We start from the raw sequence: 16680 nt of genomic DNA on the forward strand, positions 1-16680 counted from the left end.
GCGGATTAACACGTTTTAATTGCCCTTAGCGCCGTTATCACAGAAACGAAACTTTAGGAAAAAATACCGAGGACATGACCTCGGTGTCCTCAATGGTAGGTACGGCCTTGACCGTCCTTCAGTCATATGTCAACCACCGCATTTAGGAGTAGATTTAGAGCAGGAGGCCTCAGTTTAATCACGAACAGCGTTAGGACCGAAGCTGAGACGGATGGACAGAAATTGTTTATAATATCAAAGGATTGGACATGACCTCATAAACCATCAAGGACCCTGAGCAAATCAACCATCAAGGACCCTGACCTAATCAACCATAAAGGTCTATGGAGTGGCGAAGTCCCGCCCCTTCGGGTGGGGCTCATGGGACCTATGAGATCGAAAAATATGAATGGGTGTCAATGGAGAGAAAATAATTATTTTCTGGTCCCAGTCTTTATATGCCCTGGATTACACATATGTTGTTTTTGGATTTAAATGATAATTTTTCATGCAAAGAAAACTAAAAAGTTTCGTGAAGAACTTTGATAATTTTAGGTTTTATGTGAGGCCGCATTATGAACTACAGCTCTTCGCTGCTCTCGACGCATATGATATACGTCACCACACCCGCACTTGGAACTCGGCACAGAGATGGCACATAGAGATGGCACATAACTAAAACTCTCCACATGCCCCGACTTATAGTGGTTTTCACCTCTTTCTATGCTTTTATCCTCGCCTTGAAAAAAAGTGGTGAAGTGGAGCAGAGAGATCGCCATCTCTGTGCCGAGTTCCAAGTGCGGGTGTGGTGACGTATATCATATGCAGTTAAAGGAACAGTTTTTTTTTAGTTTCGAGAGTAGGCCTATTGTGAGAATAATACAGGTGCTGACAGTGGGTTGAAGAAGAGTTATATTAGGTTAAGGCAGTGCATAGGTATAATTCATAAAGGTTTAACAACATGAAAGCAGTTAAACAGTGATTAATTCGAGTAATAAGACCAGGTTATTCAGTCTGGAGTAATGTTATTGTAATGCTCTAGGTCATTTGACTTCATGCATTTATGTTTACCTTTACTTACAGTATGTTTAAAGAGTTAATTCTACACTTAGAAGAGACAGTATTTTCATAATTGAGGTTACATGCTTATACTTACCTGTGGGCCCTGTAATAGTAAAGTGAACATGTATTTAGGTGCCTAGCATTGGTAGTTAGACTAACTGAAGAAGAGATACTGAGTAATGTGCTAAGAGTAGCAGGTCTATTGCACGTGTATATGATTAATGTGTATTATAAGATGTGTTGTTATTGAGAGCATGTGTTTTGATATGTATTAGATTAGATGATATGGGCCAGTAGCGCCGAAGTAGGACAGTACATGATAATAATAATAATAATAATAATAATAATAAATAATAAATGAAATTTATATAGCGCTTAATATGGTACTCAAAGACGCTTTACATATTGCCCTATCAAAACTATGTAATACAACCTGGAATAAAAGAAAAACAGAGGTTAAACATGAAGAATAAGGTGGGAGTTAGGTGGGGAAGGCTAGTCTGAAAAGGTATGTTTTGAGGGCAGATTTGAAAGAAGAGAGGGTTGGAGAGACTTTGATGTGGGAGGGGAGTGAATTCCAAAGGGTGGGGGCAGCAACTGATGTATGATGTATAGCCAATGACTGTACGCTACGCTAAAGAGAGCGCATCTCTAATGTGAACTGTTTATTTTTCCAACAGGAAATAAAAGTTTTGCAGAAGACAGAACCAAGCTCGTGTGTGTGTGTGTGTGTGTGTGTGTGTGTGTGTGTGTGTGTGTGTGTGTGTGTGTGTGTGTGTGTGTGTGTGTGTGTGTGTGTGTGTGTGTGTGTGTGAGAAACTAAAAAGCATGTTTGAGGGTGGGTAGCCACATCCTGTGAGCTACGATAGACTGGGGATTAATGTTCTGGGTAACATAAACAGTTGCTTGTTCAGACAAATGTGCAATCTAAGTTGCATCTCCACATTAAGGCTGACATTTGCTTCGTTCAAAAGCAGGTTTGTCACAATTTTGTATTCATATTATTTGGAGTAGTTCATTCCCGTGTTTGGTGTTTCATATTGTCGAGGTTAAATATTATTTAGCAATTATTTTAGTTTGTTTGCATTGTTTATTCTAAGTATATGCTTAAGGCTAGTTCAAGTGCTTCCATTTGAAATTATGATTATCAATAAAAAATAATATATTGTTTATCCCTAGAATCGCCCAATTTTACATTGGATGAACATGGATCTGAGATTAATAATTTACGTAAAAAATGTAAGATGTTTTGTTGAATGTTGTTTTTTCAAAAAGTGTAAATGAAGGCAACGACAAAAGTCCAGCACCTTCAGTTTCCTAAAAGTACTTTTGTTACCACCTGACTCATAAATATTTTTTTTAAACTTTTTTATTAAACTTTTTTAATGAATCCCTTTTAAAAAGAGCCTCCTGGCAAAAACGGGCAGCAGCAGAATTCACAAGGTTTCAGAAATACATTAATAAATGCTCGAGATCCAAAAGAGGAAGAAGTTATCCGAACATCTGCTGCCTGCTGTCTAACATCCAAACCACCTGAGAGGCCGAGCCCATGAGATGTGTCTGTGGGACTGTGCCACACAGACACAGTCCTTACAGAGACACCCATCACAATGATCTAAAGCTATGACTACAGAAACAATATTAGCTTGACCAATATGAGGCACATTACAATAGTCTCAATTCAACTCAAAGAACTCTATTTTTCCATTAGGAACTTCAGATGTGGAGGAGCAGCAGGGTGTGTCCATACCCAACTGTACATACAATGAACAAACACACGCACACACACACACACACACACACACACACACACACACACACACACACACACACACACACACACACACACACACACACACACACACACACACCATCAGCCCACACTAGACATGGCAGATAAAATAAAAAATCCTTGCTAAGCCTTGTGAATAAATAGTATTATCTCCATAGTGGAGGAGAAATAAATAAATAATTTAAAAAGATTCCAGGTATTATAACGAGAGGAGAAAGTTCAAAGAGGGGTTCAACCATTCAAAAGTCTTTTGGATGCCGGAGCAAAGCTTGACAGGGCTCTGTTTGTCCTTACTGTAGGTGCTCTGTATCTGTGGCCTGAGGGTAAGAGGGAATACTGGCTGTGCAGAGTGTGTGATGTCCAAGGTGATTTGTGTTGCTTTTTGCTTAGGCCTTTTGTTGTATGTGTTGAGTGATTCCTGCTGATGTCCAATTATTTTGCTGCTCAGTTTAATGATTCTGTTAAGTGGGTTCCTATGGATGTTGGACAGTGCTCCAAACCAGGAAGTGATGTTAAGGGTGATTATGGATTCAATGAAACATCTGTAGAATGCTGTCAGAACGGATTGGTGGACCTGAAGTTTGCGAAGAAAAAAGAGACTTTGCTGGCACTCGGAGAGGATGGTATCAGTATGTGTTTTGAAGTTGAGTCTCAATGTTTACAACTCAAACCACCAAGACATTTGGCACCCAAAGGAAGAAAGGCAATCATTTATATTTTATGTACCCTATATGGTTATCTTTTTTCATACAATCAGCCAATCACAAAATCTGAGAAATCTTTTGGCATGACATTTGGCATTGAAATACTGAAAAATTAGTCTACAGGCAATGTGAAGTCGACATTGCAACATGTTGAATGCTACGGTGATAAGTGTAATGTTTTGAGTGCCTGTGTTGGACTGTTGTTCTGTCTCACAAAAACCCACGGAGCAGTTAGTCCCAATGAATTCAAACTCTTAAGCACAAGACATTTGCACTACCTCCCATAAGTAACCCAGACACGCAGATTTTGTTTTTAGATATACTTAAATATATCGTTTGTACAATTTGCCAACAACTGGCTGCTAAAAAAAAAAAAAAAAAAAAAAAAAATGAGATGAGATTTGGATTTGGATTTATATATAAAGATTTCCATTCATGTATACGATTTAGCTTCAGATTAAGCATTTAGATTTAGGGTTTCGATTTCGATACAAGATTTGATTTAAATTTAGCATGCCGATTTAGATGTAAGATTTAATATATAATTCTAATTCTATATGCCTGGAAAAAGTGACATGTAAATGGCAGTGTAGTTTGGAGGGGTGTTTATTACCAAAATCTGGGAAAAATTAAGCAAAATGTAGGTTAAGTGAGTCACCCTTTTCAGCAGCAAAAGCTTACAAAAGGCACCCAATTACTACTTTACAAAGATCTAAATGGTACAAAGCAATTTGTCAGCCTCTCTTACCTTATTTCTTACTCAGTAACCTGAAGACATTGGTTGGTTGGCGGGTTTTAGTAACTATTTGGTTCATTGTTATATATTCCCCAGAAACACTCAAGCTGTACTTTCAGTTAAAAATGGTAGCAACAAACAGGACGAGATTTTTGTGTGGTGTTATGACTGTACCACCCTGTTCATGGAAAACAGTACCTAGTAGGTAAACAAGAAACCCACAATTCATAGGTTCCCCCATCAACCATCTGGGCCAAGTTTCAAAAAGCCTTATTTCCTCCGAAACTCATGCCACAGCTTTGGTTTCATATCTCAAGACGACTCTCATGTTTTACATCTGTCTATCACTCTCTTATCATCTTTCTCTTTCCCTGTGTCTGTCCGTCCGTAGCCATGGCGATGATCCAACAACAGGTGATGACCAACCAGCCCAGTGTGGTGGTGACCTCGGCTTTCGAGCCGGGGAGGGAGATGTGGTCATCCGGCTTGTTCAGCTGCTGTGACGACATGGAGATATGTGGGTATCTGTTTCTATACTGACTCAATGTACCATCCCCAGTGTCTGCAGTCCACCAATAAGAAAGCTTACTCTATATCTCTCGGCCAATCGGATTATTATATTTGTGACCTGCAATAGACCTCTGAAGAATAAGTCCCACCTCCGAGGCTCCTGGTTCTGTCAATCAAATGTCAATGGGAAATAACATGGTACATTTGTCTTCGCCACCTACAGAGTTTGTTATGAACGATCATTCAAAAACACAATGTTATTTCCCATTGACATTTGACTGATGGAACCGGATCCTCGAGGCAAGACTTATTCTTCAGAGGTCTATGTGAATGGCTTGTCGACTTGACAAGCCATTAACTTGACACTTGCTTAGGGATGACTACAGGTTGACTGTGGTGGATGTCGGGCTCGAACCCAGAACCTTTGAGCTCGGAGTCAAACACCCAAAATGCGTCTATCTTGTCCCCTCGGTAATGAATAAACTGCTGAAGTGGAAGTGGCTGACCAACCCTGAAGTGGCAGGGGGAGGCTCAGTGCTTTACTCTGCTTGTCCTTCAGTTACTAACAATCAGCTCAAATATTCTCACGCTGTGCTTTGAGAATAGTGTTTTAGGGTTTTCAAACAACATCTGGTGGGTAGTTCTGATTTTAATGTAGGATTTTGACATTTAAAAGGGGAGAGGAGTCCTGGTATTGAAAAGTAATGCATGCCCGTGGGGAATGATTGATCAATCAGAATCAAGTATTCAACTGTGCTTTGACAAAATAATAATACCTGTCTCAAATGTGGCGCACCCCGGCGCAGGCTGCCTTGGGTATTGTTTCCCGTGCGCCCTGGCGTGTCAGGTCAGCGCCGACCACGGCGAGGGTCTGTGTCTCCCCCTGCTGGAGCTGTGTAGCGGCATAGTGCCAGCCGTGGCCCTGGGCCTCCGGATCTCCGTGAGAGAGCGCTACCGCATAAAGGCACGTGTGCCCCAACAATAATTACGATGCAACAACAACTCACCTGATTTCCTTTATTTTTATCCAAAATATCACAATAACAGTCATTTTTTCTTACAACCCCTGTGGGTGGAAAAACACACTCATTCACCCTCACTCACTCACTCACTCACTCCAACTTTCCTTAACAGATTAAATAGGGTTTTTGAAATCAAAGACAATATTAATTCATTATTAATGAATCAATAATGAGTGTGCGTCTTCTCTATTCCCCACCGCCTCCCTCCCACTGCAGGGATCCATTTTCGACGACTGCTGTATCGTCACGTTCTGCGGCATATGCTCATACTGTCAGCTGGCACGGGAACTCAAGGAACGCCGGTGCCGTCACACACAGGTCATCTCCTCCACCACCGTGCAGGTCACCTCGAATCCTCCGGCATATTACCCTGTCCAAGGCTACGGTCCCCCACAATAATAGGCAGGACCCAAGGCTTTATACTTGATAATAAGGAGTGCAATTGTATTGCTGTGGAGCTTTTTTGGGAAATGTTTGCTTAGAGCCGGTGGGGCATGACGTTATGGTTGCGGGTTTGAGCCCACCCAAGAAATGTGCCGCTCAAGGCTTTGCAAGATGGCTTGGTTAAAACGTGTGTGTTTGTGTGTGTGTGTGTGTGTGTGTGTGTGTGTGTGTGTGTGTGTGTGTGTGTGTGTGTGTGTGTGTGTGTGTGTGTGTGTGTGTGTGTGTGTGTGTGTGCAGGGCCGTGGCACCAAATCCTGGGCCCTGTATACAAGAGGTACTGATGCCCCCCCCCCCCCCCCCCCCCCCCCCCCCCCCCCCGAATTCCCCCTACCAGCCCCCTGCGCTGAATTGTTGACGGGGGGGGTATAGAACAATTGTTGACGGGGGGGGGGGTAGAGAACAATTGTTGACGGGGGGGAGACGTGGCCGTGTGCGATTCCTAACACTATGGGCTGGTGGATTTTTTTTTTTATTGCCATGGGCCCCCCCTCTGCCTTGGGCCCCCCCAGGACTGCCTCACTTTCCCCCGCAGTCCGTCGGCCCTGTGTGTGTGTGTGTGTGTGTGTGTGTGTGTGTGTGTGTGTGTGTGTGTGTGTGTGTGTGTGTGTGTGTGTGTCTGTCTGTGTGTGTCTGTGCGTGTGTTCTTTTGAAAGTATCTTGTTAAAGTTTAGAGCGTTGCCTGCATGTATGATAATAAACTGTAGTTCACAAACATTATTAAAGTTTTTTGTGAAATGTTTTAGTTTTCTTTGCATGAAAAATTATCATTTAACTCCACAAACAACATATTGTAATCCAGGGGATATAACGACTGGGACCAGAAAATAATTACTTTCCTTCTATTGAAACCCATTCATATGTTTCGATGGGCTCTACCGGAAAGGGCTATGCTTGCCGATGTACGTTATAACGTCCTTACGTATTGTAATGACCACAGGCGAGGTAGTGAGCGAAGTAAGTTGATAGCAGGTTTATTAGATTCCACAATCGGACAGACAGGCGCAGCTCAACCTGAAAACACAACAACCGGACACACCCACCCGGAAGTTAACCCCCGGAACCCCCCTCTCAAAAGGCCCGCCCTTTCCTCCCAAACCCTGTGACGCTACAGTATGTTGAATACGTCATTGCGTACGTAGTACACGCCAAGACGCACGCAACGTCAGCCTCACTCGACGGTGTTCGACTCCGTAGTTGTTCGGGCAGTCTTGGTAAGTTCGCATCGCTTTTAGTCCTACTTTGATTGAATTTTAAGGTGTAATTCAGATAATTTATGAAACCTGCACGGTAGGAATATTCGTCAATTCTCAAAACATAAATGAATGTGTTAAGATGGCGGAAAAAAAGCTACATTAGCTTGAGTTAGCATGGACTGATCAGGATAGCAAAGGTGCTAGCAACACATGTACCGTTAATGTGAGCGGTTCATCGTGTTCTTTACAACCGTATATGTTCTATATATATATATGAATAGATGGGGGTACATGATGTGTACATTTGAGAGCGACTTTGTGGAGCCTGTGTACTTCCCGTAGCGGGCTTCAAGGTCTACGTTTAAGTCATCCAGCTAGTTGGGTAGAACGTCGACCTGGACTTCCTCATTCTCCTGCCCGCCATTAACACACCACGACTACGGAGCTGTTTTACATTTACATTTAGGGCATTTAGCAGACGCTTTTATCCAAAGCGACTCACATTGAGTACATTTGTTAAAAAAAGGTGCAATATATATATCTGTCGCAATAAGGACGTTCATAGAACCAAATACCAACAATCGCTAGGTTAACTGATTCCCTCTATAATACCATTATAGCTAGGATAAGAGGCCACACAATTAAGTGGCAGGACGTACAACTTACAATAAGTGCGTACATAAAGGGCCAGGACGTACAACGTCCAACAAGTGGGAGGGGTTGATATACAGAGTCTAGTTGAACTCTGAACCGGCGAGTCTTGAGTCCTTTGCGGAAGCTGGAGAGCGACTCAAAACATAGTTTTAAACTCTATTGTTCTTGTCATGTCTTCTAGAGGTCGTCGCTGAGCCGTCACTATGGTGAAGATCTTCATTGGGAACATTGCCCAAGAGGCGGAGAAGGATGAGCTGGAGGCTCTGTTCACGCCGTACGGCCAGGTCACAGAGTGTGCCAAGTACAAGAACTACGCCTTTGTTCACATGGATGACCGGAAGTCGGCCACCAAAGCCATCCGCGAGCTGCACGGCCACAAGCTCCACGGCAGGCCCATCAACGTGGAGCCCAGCCGGGGCAAGAACAACGGGCCCGTGAAGCTTCACATCGCCAACGTGGAGAAGGGCCACGACGACGAGCTCCGCGCGCTGTTCGAGGAGTACGGAGACGTGTCCGAGTGCGCCATCATCAAGAACTTCGCCTTTGTGCACATGCCCAACAGCGAGGAAGCGATGGACGCAATAAAGGGACTGGACAACACCGAGTTCCAGGGTACGTCATTGCATATTTTCATGTGTCGCGTGGTACCCACTGCTGCTGGTCTAAGCAAGCCTTTGGTTGTTAAATTCTAGCATAGAGTTGTCGGTGGTCTCTGATTGACAAAGTGTCTTCCTGCAGCCAAGCGCATCCACGTCCAGATGTCGAGGAATCGCCCACGGGGCGGAGAGGAGGAGGAGGAGTACCCTCCGCCCATGCACCGGGGAGGTTACTTCCCTCCCCGGCATTACCCGGGACCGGACCACCCCGACATGCACTACAGAGGGCGCATGCATGGGTACCCTCCTCCCCCACCCCCGCCACCTCCTCCGCGTCGGCCCGCCTACCCGGAGCACCCGTACGGCGGCGAGCGGGACGGATACAACGTGGTCGACTACTACGAGAAGTACCGGGCAAGACCCTACGCCCCGGCGCCCTACGCCTCCGCCGCCCCGCCTTCCTACCCGGCACCCCCGTCCTACGCCCCGGCGCCCTCCTACGCCCCGGCGCCCTACATGGACAGGCGGGCGCCCCCCATCCCACCACCACCCCCCTCTGCGAGGGAGCGGCCCTACGACCCTTACGATGGTCGTTCCCTGGGCGCCCCTCCTCCACCCACTTCGGCCGCCGCCTACTACGCCAGGGACAGGAGTCCCATCCGGCGCACTCCTCTCCCCACCCCGCCGCCCCCCTCCGGCAACGGCTACTCGTACGAGAGGTCCCGGCTGTCACCGGTGCCCCGGCCCCCCATGTACGCGCTGCCCCGACCCAGGGACCCGTACGGAGCTCCGCCGCCGCCGCCGCCACGCTATGCTGGCTATTAGCATCGCTGGAAAGCAAGAGAGAGACCCAAGGTGAGTGGCGCATGACCAGGGGCGTACCGAGGTGGGGGGAACCAGGCACGCCAGGTTGGGAAGGAGGCAATACTGCGGCCAAAACGCTTTGAATAAAACGAGCTGGGTCAGTTAAGATGATAATCTTGCGTTAAAAGAATATTCAAGCTGTTAAACCATATTAAGAAACCGTTACGTGTATTGTGATGACCATCGACATCTTGACTGAAAGTGCTAAACATGAGACTTGCGCGAGTCCTGTAGTGTAAAGCCGGCTTGACCTGTGTGGTGTGCTCTCTTTCCAGGTTTAGACTATGTCAAGATCGTCGTCTGCTGATGCACGTGGCGCTATACCCGCAACCCCCCCTTCGAACCGCCCACTGTAGTCTACGGCGGATTGCGTTGCGTTCGCCATGAGGCTTCACGGAAGCGACTATTGCGGAAGTGTCCGTAATTTTTAAACCATTCGATGGCTTCGAATCACACGTCCTCATCCTTGGGCTGATGTTGGCGCCTTTCTTTTGATTATTATTTTGTTGTCATGTTTGTTTTACTATTCAGAATTCTACTGTTTGCAGTTTACTGGTGAAGGTGCCTCATCTACTTAAACAAAACGTCAATCGACAAAAATAACTATTTTCTGCTTTTCGGTCATTATTTTATATAGACTAAGAAAACTGTGACTTAATTTGTTCGTCAGTTAAATAACCGATTTGTGTGAGGCAATTTATTCGTAGGGTTTTCTGTTTGTTCTTTTTCAAAATGCTATGAATTGTTTCTAGTCACAGGAATCATGCCGTTGTAGTGGCGTTGTAATCATAGCGCTTGTCACAGATTGTTCAACTTTAACAGTCCATATATTTGCGACGCATGACGAATCACATTTCCACTGTTGTTCTAAAATTAGAATTATTTTACTTTTGCGGACATTGAATCTTTAATACATCTAGCAACGACATGTTTGATTTTATTTTCCTCAGACCTCTTTTCATTTTCAAGTCTTTTAAATAAACACATGTTACCAACAAAGAATTCGGCGTTCCTACTCGCATCATTGCATCGATCATAGGTGAGGCCTTCTAGTCCAAGTTTCATTTTTTAACTATCCTTAATTTCGTAACTAAACCTTGTTTCAATTTAAGCAATTGAGCCGTAATTCCTAGCTCCGATATGGTCGCGTGTTGCTACGACAACTGTTAATAAACAAAAAATGATGTACATGTATCAATTGTGTAATTCCCATCATGCATATTTCTCACGCATTTGCCATTGACCTTTGCTTCCCCTTCTCACTGCACTTAACCCTTCACCCCATTGTTTGGCGCTACCTACTCTGGTATCCTCAGTGTTTGTGCTCTTTGTAGGTTACCATACCCCTCGCCCCCTGCACAGGGGTTGACGTAACGCTATGCCAGGTGTCGGCGCTACACGGTAAGTGTCCATCAGGAGAGCCCTCTGACAGGATGAGCTGGGTAGGTACTACACCAAAATGACCATCTGTGACATCCCGCGCACATCCCGCCCTCTTGTTTAAACTGTGTCTGTACCCTGATCTCTCACCGCAGGGGAGCCGTCCTGGGAAGGCAGCGGTGGCTTGCGGCCAGCTGAACTGTATTGGCTGAGCGCCAGTCAGGCCCAGCGCTGATGGGAATCTACGTGTAGGCTTCAAAGGTGATTTCAGTGGCTTGCCCAATAGGAAGAGTCCCTATTTTCCGAACTATGATGGATCACTCTAAACACAAAGAATATGGAAAATATTAACTGGGAGGATTTGCCATCTTCTGGGTAGGTCACCAAGTACTAAGGAAGTGTGGGTAAGACCTTGCTTGAAAAGAAAAGGCCTTTACTCTATGAAAGGGTAAAAGCCTTTGTGAAATCCGGAGGATGGCAAGATTGAAGAACTCGGGGCTTAAATCTTTAAGCCCCGAATGATCTAACTGGTGCCTGTTGGTTGAAGCCAGCTGCCTTAAAATGTGGATGTTTTTTTAATTTTTGTTTAATGTATACAAAGATCTGGCTTCAAATTGTGTCATTTGAGATCCCATGTAATGCTCTTTACAGTTTTTGTCAAAAAATGTCGTAATTTCTTCAACTGCAGGCAGCCGATACGGTCTTACTCCATGGAAAGGATGTGAGGCTGACGGATCAGAACCACTACATCAAAAACCAGTGTAGATCAGTGATGCAGTCATGAAACTGAAACCAAACCAAGTCGTCATCCCCCCCAGCCCACCCATAATGAATGCAGATGAAAAGGCACAGATGCTGATCATGGTGGGTGTCTGTTCTGTCTGGGAAAATTTACACATCACCACACCCGATGAATAAAAGCACGTAATAAACATGTTTTTATGATTAGACCTAAAACACGTTGTTTTTTTTGGCCACAACTCTACTTACCAGCTCAAAAAAGGAATTGCTCTGTTAGATGTATGTTTCTGAGCCTGCCTGGGAGGGGGTGAAGAATTGTGGGGTGTCCAGATTACACAGGCCGTTTGCGGAGACGGCCCGAGTGGATGTCTCAGGTTCACTAATTGGGGGCAGACGGGCCACTGTGACTGCCTGCTGCCTCTCATCCATGTCTGCCCCTGTGCAGACATGGTGCTGTGCTGAGTACCAGTCTTCAGGCTACTCGGATAAAAGAGGCGCTGCTGGGCCCCCGGTCATGTCCTCAACTCAAGGAACGTGAAACTGGCCCCTCACTCGACCTCCATGCTGAGGCCCAGCCCAGTGACGATGCACATGAGAGGTCTGTCATATCTTGTAGAAGGAACAACCCAAATGATCTCTTGACCCGAAACTTCTGTGGTGCACGTGGCAGAGTAACATGTGATAACATATCGTTGTATTAAAAAAAAAAAGATAAAGCATTTATTCTGATCCAGACCTTGCCTTGGTGTCAATTTTTTTCTAATCACTAACTAAAAAAACTGCACGGAAATCAAAGGGATCAATGTAGGTCACTGGAAAATAACCTCTCCTTTTCACTTACCGAGGGCAACGGTCAGGTATTACCAACACCATTGAGAGTTGGCTTTTCCATATTCGATTGTAAGGTATCGCAGGAAGATAAAGGTTATGACTAGATATCTACTTTGACAGCACTTTCCCACAAGACAAGTAAGCACTCAAACTCATCTGCTCATGATTTAGTTTTAGCATTGTTCCTTCGACAGAATAATATCAGGTCAATACAGACTAAAGCTAAAGGCCATGTGAGGTTAACGTTTGAAATGATTAAACTACTTAACTTTACGGTTCAAATCAACATTTATTCTGAGGTCAAAAAAAGTGCCACAAGTCATGCTTGACAAACGGAGGGTTTACTACAACCAGATACATGTGTCCGACGCTCAAACATTTCTTTCACTTCCTCTACATGGTGTGCGGAGAACAACCTCATCCTCAACACCTCAAAGAACAAAGAGCTGATCGTTGATTATAGGAGGAATAAGCCGGACATTCAGCCCATCTATATGAACGGGGAGAGCGGGCAGAGAGTCTCGGACCTCAGGTTCCTGGGCATGCACATTCAGCAGGACCTGACCTGGATAATAAACACCAAGGCCCTTATGAAAAAGGCCCAACAGAAACTATTTCCTAAGGATCCTCAGGAAGAACAATCTTCCGGAGAAAATGCTGATGTCCTTTTATCGCTGCACCATTGAGACTGTCCTAAGCTACAGCATCTTGCTGTGGTTTGCCAGTTGCACTGCAGCTGAGAGGAAAGCGCTCCAGAGGGTCATAAAAACGGCACAAGAAGTCATTGGATGTCCTCTTCTCTCTCTTGAGGATGTCTACAATAGACACTGCCTCAGGAGAGCTCATAGCACCCTGAGACACTCATCCCACCCAGGCCATAACCGGTTTGAACCGTTGCCCTCTTGGAGGCGCTTCAGGGCAATCAGATCAAAAACAAATAGGCTTAAAAACAGTTTCCACCCCAGAGCTGTTATTTCTCTAAATAATCCAGAATTATAAATTATTGCATTATCATACCAATCTGACCTTTAAAATTGGCTGACATTTTAAAATATATAGATTTGTTCTATATATTTATAGAGTTCTAAAAAAAATAACCCTTTTCTCAGTTAGTTTTTGTTTTAAAAAGCACTTATTTTGAGAGCCTCTACCCCAATTTCGTTGCACTTAGTGCAATGACAATAAAGAGATTCTGATTCTGATTCTGATTCTTCACATTCCGACTGGTGTGTGAATAAAAAGGAAGCCTTCCCTTCGACGGAATGTGAACAATATAGACTATTTTGAGGCAATAACCTACTGGTATCTGCATCAAGTAAGACATCAATGGCCAAACCAGAGACTATTTGAAGACATACAGCAACCCATTCACAGGTTCCATGCTTGAGCTTCTGTTACGGCTATTACAAGGCTCTGTAAGTATGGGTAGATCCTCAACTCATGTTTGCCGAAACTCCTGCCGGCACATATAGCATATAGCAAAAGGACAAAAAGGAGTGTATGGGTTCAAGACTTAGCTTTGTTATGTTAAGTTGGGAGTGATTCCCTGTAAAACGCGATTGTTATGGCTACTAACCTCGCTCGAGTGGGAGTGACCTGCTTTCTGACGCCTGACCACGCCCCTCGCGCCTGCTTCTATGAAACCCAAATGGGTCAGTGTTTCATGCACTCAGATCACATTTTTGTATCTCCCTAGGCGGAAGTTTTCCTGCTAAAACCTGGGTGTTACTTACTCTCATTCCTATGCATTTTTTCTTAATCTTAATCATTGCTTGATTGAGGATCCCTTGATTGAGCTGAAGCAGACTGGTACAAGCAAGTAAAGCTTCTCTTTAAAACTTGAGTTTCTGATTTGAAATGCTTTGTGTAATTTGAGTACCCTAGCTCGAATAAAGACACTGTCCGTTAACGACTTCCTAAAAAAAACCCGTTCCTCAGAATGTGACAGTGAATACTTAACCCTTGTTCGCTTTGTCATTGATTCAAAAATAGACCAACAGCTTAATGTTTTTTCAATCATTTAATAGCAAACAATGATTTTTTTCTATAAAGATTGATTAAATAAACAGTACAAGTTAAGTCAATAATAAAATCTCTCAAATCAGTCTCATTGACTAAATATTTAACCATCATTTTGCAATAAATGTTGGATTTGACGTGGCACACAAAGTTATAAAAATAGTTCGAAAATACATGTAATGAAATGTGCGGCCACAAATGTCCACACAATCATCCATCATCCCAGGGTGATCGGTAAAGAAGAACAGCATCAGAGCTTCTTGATCAGCTTACATACAGAAGGGTCTCATCCGACTCCATGGGCCCCTGTCTCTCCATTGGCCCCTGTTCGTGGCTCCTCAGGTCTGCCGGTCTTTCCGACCACCCCGTCTCCATGACGGGAGCGATGCTGGGCCCCGCCTCCGCCTGCCCCGCCCTCGACGGCCGGCCCTCACGTACGTCAAAGAGCACCTCAAAGCTGGCCAAGGCCTCGCCCCGCTCCACCCGGATCAGCATCTCGTAGTCGCCGAACTTCACCAGGGCCGTGGACCCGACGTCGAACCTCTCCAGGTAGACCAGGGAGACGCCGTCCACGGACACCCGGCCCCGCTGGCTCAGGCTCTGCACGCTGAACTGGAGGTGGGGGCTCCGCGGGGTCCGGAAGGCCTGGACGGACAGCTGCTTGCGGGAGACACGGGGGTCGGCCAGGGCGAAGATACAAGCCTGCTGGTCGCGGCCGAACCTCAGCGGCTCGTCCGCGGGATGGGCGTGGTGCCCCGCGCCCGGGCCCAGGGGCAGTAGGCGGAACATGCCCTTGGCGCCTTGCTGTGGATGGTAGAGGCTGATGTAGAGGCAGGTTAACTGGTCCTCCTCAGTCTCCAGGGTCTGGGAGACGTCCATGACGGATAAGCTGGCGGTGGACTGAAATGCAACACAGAATAACAGGAACGAGTTAACACTGAGGCCGGAGAGTGAGCCTAACCCCTACCTGCCCAAACTACACTGCAAGTTGCCTCGGGTAAAAGCGTGTGTTCATTTGCGTAATAACTAGCGGCCACCTCTCCATAATGACGGAATTTGACATTATTTGTGCACAATATTGATATAACATCCCTTAGACTCATAGAAGTCAAAGGGATTTAGACTCATGTCTGTAAAGCATTTGTGTAAAAATGGCCAAAAGGATGTCACAATTATTATTGCAACACAAACACAGAAAGGCAACTGAGGTCTGTTTTCTGAAATTGGATATTTTCGACCACATGATTTTTTGTTTTATTTTACCAACAATAAATATTTAGGCTATACCAAATTTCCTGTGCAATCCTGAATCTTATTTTTATTTTAAATGTGGTATCTCTAGTAAGAATGATTCTAACATGTTTACATGCGAATTTTTTTGCTATTCACAGATATCAAAAGTGGATGAATTTCAGAGAGAGACACACAGACAGATAAGCATATGAACAGGCTCAGTAATATCCCACTCATCCTCATAGGCCTACTACTTTAAGTAGCCTTTTGAAACAAGGTGCCTTTCTAAACGGCTCTGTGAGTCATTTTAAATCATCCGCAAGTGCCTACCTTTGCATGAAATTGCTGCGACTTTCTACGACATCCACTGCCAGGCCGAAATGTTCGGAGGGACTTCAGGCACAATTCTAACGGTGGCTTTTCTAACAGAGCGTAGACAGACAGGAACAATCCTCCCCCTTTTCTCCAACTCCCTCCCACGCTCTCATCTTAAGGGGGAGTGCACTTCCCAGAATGATGATACGTGAGGTTGAAGAACTGAAAGTAACTACTAATAATAGTGGCTTCGGTTTTTCCAAAATAGGCAGAAAAATCGGGAAATAACTTATGAACGGTTCTGAACTGCTTCCTCCACCATAAAGCATCAATAAATAACTTGGATTTAAAATCGATAACATCTCACGGCCAGGGGGGCGGAGCTTCGGACCAAACCATATATGGGCATACAAAACCTCTAGAGTAAATTTGGGACCATACCAGTGAAACAGGCAAAATCTGTTTAATCCAACATCATGTGGGCGTTGGAAGAAATGTGGGTATTATAACACGGGTAGGACACACAGGGATCAATCACAGACCAACACACCACAGGAACTTTGATACAATGCAATGAAACACGTGTGTGTGTGTGTGTGTGTGTG

At 44.9% G+C, this 16680-nt stretch overlaps 3 protein-coding genes across 9 annotated transcripts; 2 read left to right on the forward strand and 1 right to left on the reverse strand.

Annotated features, from left to right (window-relative positions):
- Positions 1-1892: 1892 nt before the first annotated feature.
- Positions 1893-6521, forward strand: LOC130370351 (cornifelin homolog). The gene is made up of 4 exons (XM_056576098.1): positions 1893-2018; positions 4665-4790; positions 5590-5747; positions 6022-6521. The coding sequence occupies exons 2-4, from the start codon at positions 4667-4669 to the stop codon at positions 6202-6204; spliced, it is 465 nt and encodes a 154-aa protein (XP_056432073.1). The 5' UTR covers positions 1893-2018; positions 4665-4666; the 3' UTR covers positions 6205-6521.
- An 828-nt stretch (positions 6522-7349) lies between these two features.
- On the forward strand, positions 7350-13528 carry LOC130370336 (RNA-binding protein 4B-like). Of its 7 annotated transcripts, none has more exons than XR_008893026.1 (5): positions 7370-7460; positions 8278-8708; positions 8835-9547; positions 10891-11800; positions 11930-13528. XR_008893026.1 is itself a non-coding variant. In XM_056576083.1 (4 exons), exons 2-3 carry the CDS (start codon positions 8300-8302, stop codon positions 9515-9517), a joined length of 1092 nt encoding a protein of 363 aa, XP_056432058.1. In that variant the 5' UTR covers positions 7350-7460; positions 8278-8299; the 3' UTR covers positions 9518-9547; positions 9832-10877. The 7 variants fall into 7 exon arrangements, 2 of the variants coding, with proteins under 2 accessions (XP_056432058.1, XP_056432057.1); XR_008893027.1 differs by lacking the exon at positions 11930-13528 and having other exon boundaries at positions 10891-11197; positions 11316-11917; XR_008893024.1 differs by lacking the exon at positions 11930-13528 and having other exon boundaries at positions 10891-10998; positions 11092-11917.
- Positions 13529-14582: 1054 nt separating this feature from the next.
- Positions 14583-16220, reverse strand: LOC130370342 (TRAF-interacting protein with FHA domain-containing protein A-like). Its single transcript, XM_056576090.1, has 2 exons — positions 16091-16220; positions 14583-15427 (listed from the first exon to the last, which is right to left on the reverse strand). The coding sequence occupies exon 2, from the start codon at positions 15404-15406 to the stop codon at positions 14792-14794; it is 615 nt and encodes a 204-aa protein (XP_056432065.1). The 5' UTR covers positions 15407-15427; positions 16091-16220; the 3' UTR covers positions 14583-14791.
- Between the last annotated feature and the right edge of the window lie 460 nt (positions 16221-16680).

The sequence above is a fragment of the Gadus chalcogrammus genome, chromosome 17 (genome assembly GCF_026213295.1).
Source record: "Gadus chalcogrammus isolate NIFS_2021 chromosome 17, NIFS_Gcha_1.0, whole genome shotgun sequence".
In the NCBI taxonomy this organism is placed as follows: Eukaryota; Metazoa; Chordata; class Actinopteri; order Gadiformes; family Gadidae; genus Gadus; species Gadus chalcogrammus.

Coding starts and splice junctions, on each gene's coding strand:
- LOC130370351 (XM_056576098.1), top strand. CDS start 4,667: ATGGCGATGATCCAACAACAGGTGATGACCAACCAGCCCAGTGTGGTG. Junction 4,791..5,589: donor CTGTGACGACATGGAGATAT/GTGGGTATCTGT, acceptor ACCCCGGCGCAG/GCTGCCTTGGGTATTGTTTC. Junction 5,748..6,021: donor GAGAGCGCTACCGCATAAAG/GCACGTGTGCCC, acceptor CTCCCACTGCAG/GGATCCATTTTCGACGACTG.
- LOC130370336 (XM_056576083.1), top strand. CDS start 8,300: ATGGTGAAGATCTTCATTGGGAACATTGCCCAAGAGGCGGAGAAGGAT. Junction 8,709..8,834: donor GGACAACACCGAGTTCCAGG/GTACGTCATTGC, acceptor GTCTTCCTGCAG/CCAAGCGCATCCACGTCCAG.
- LOC130370342 (XM_056576090.1), bottom strand. CDS start 15,406: ATGGACGTCTCCCAGACCCTGGAGACTGAGGAGGACCAGTTAACCTGC.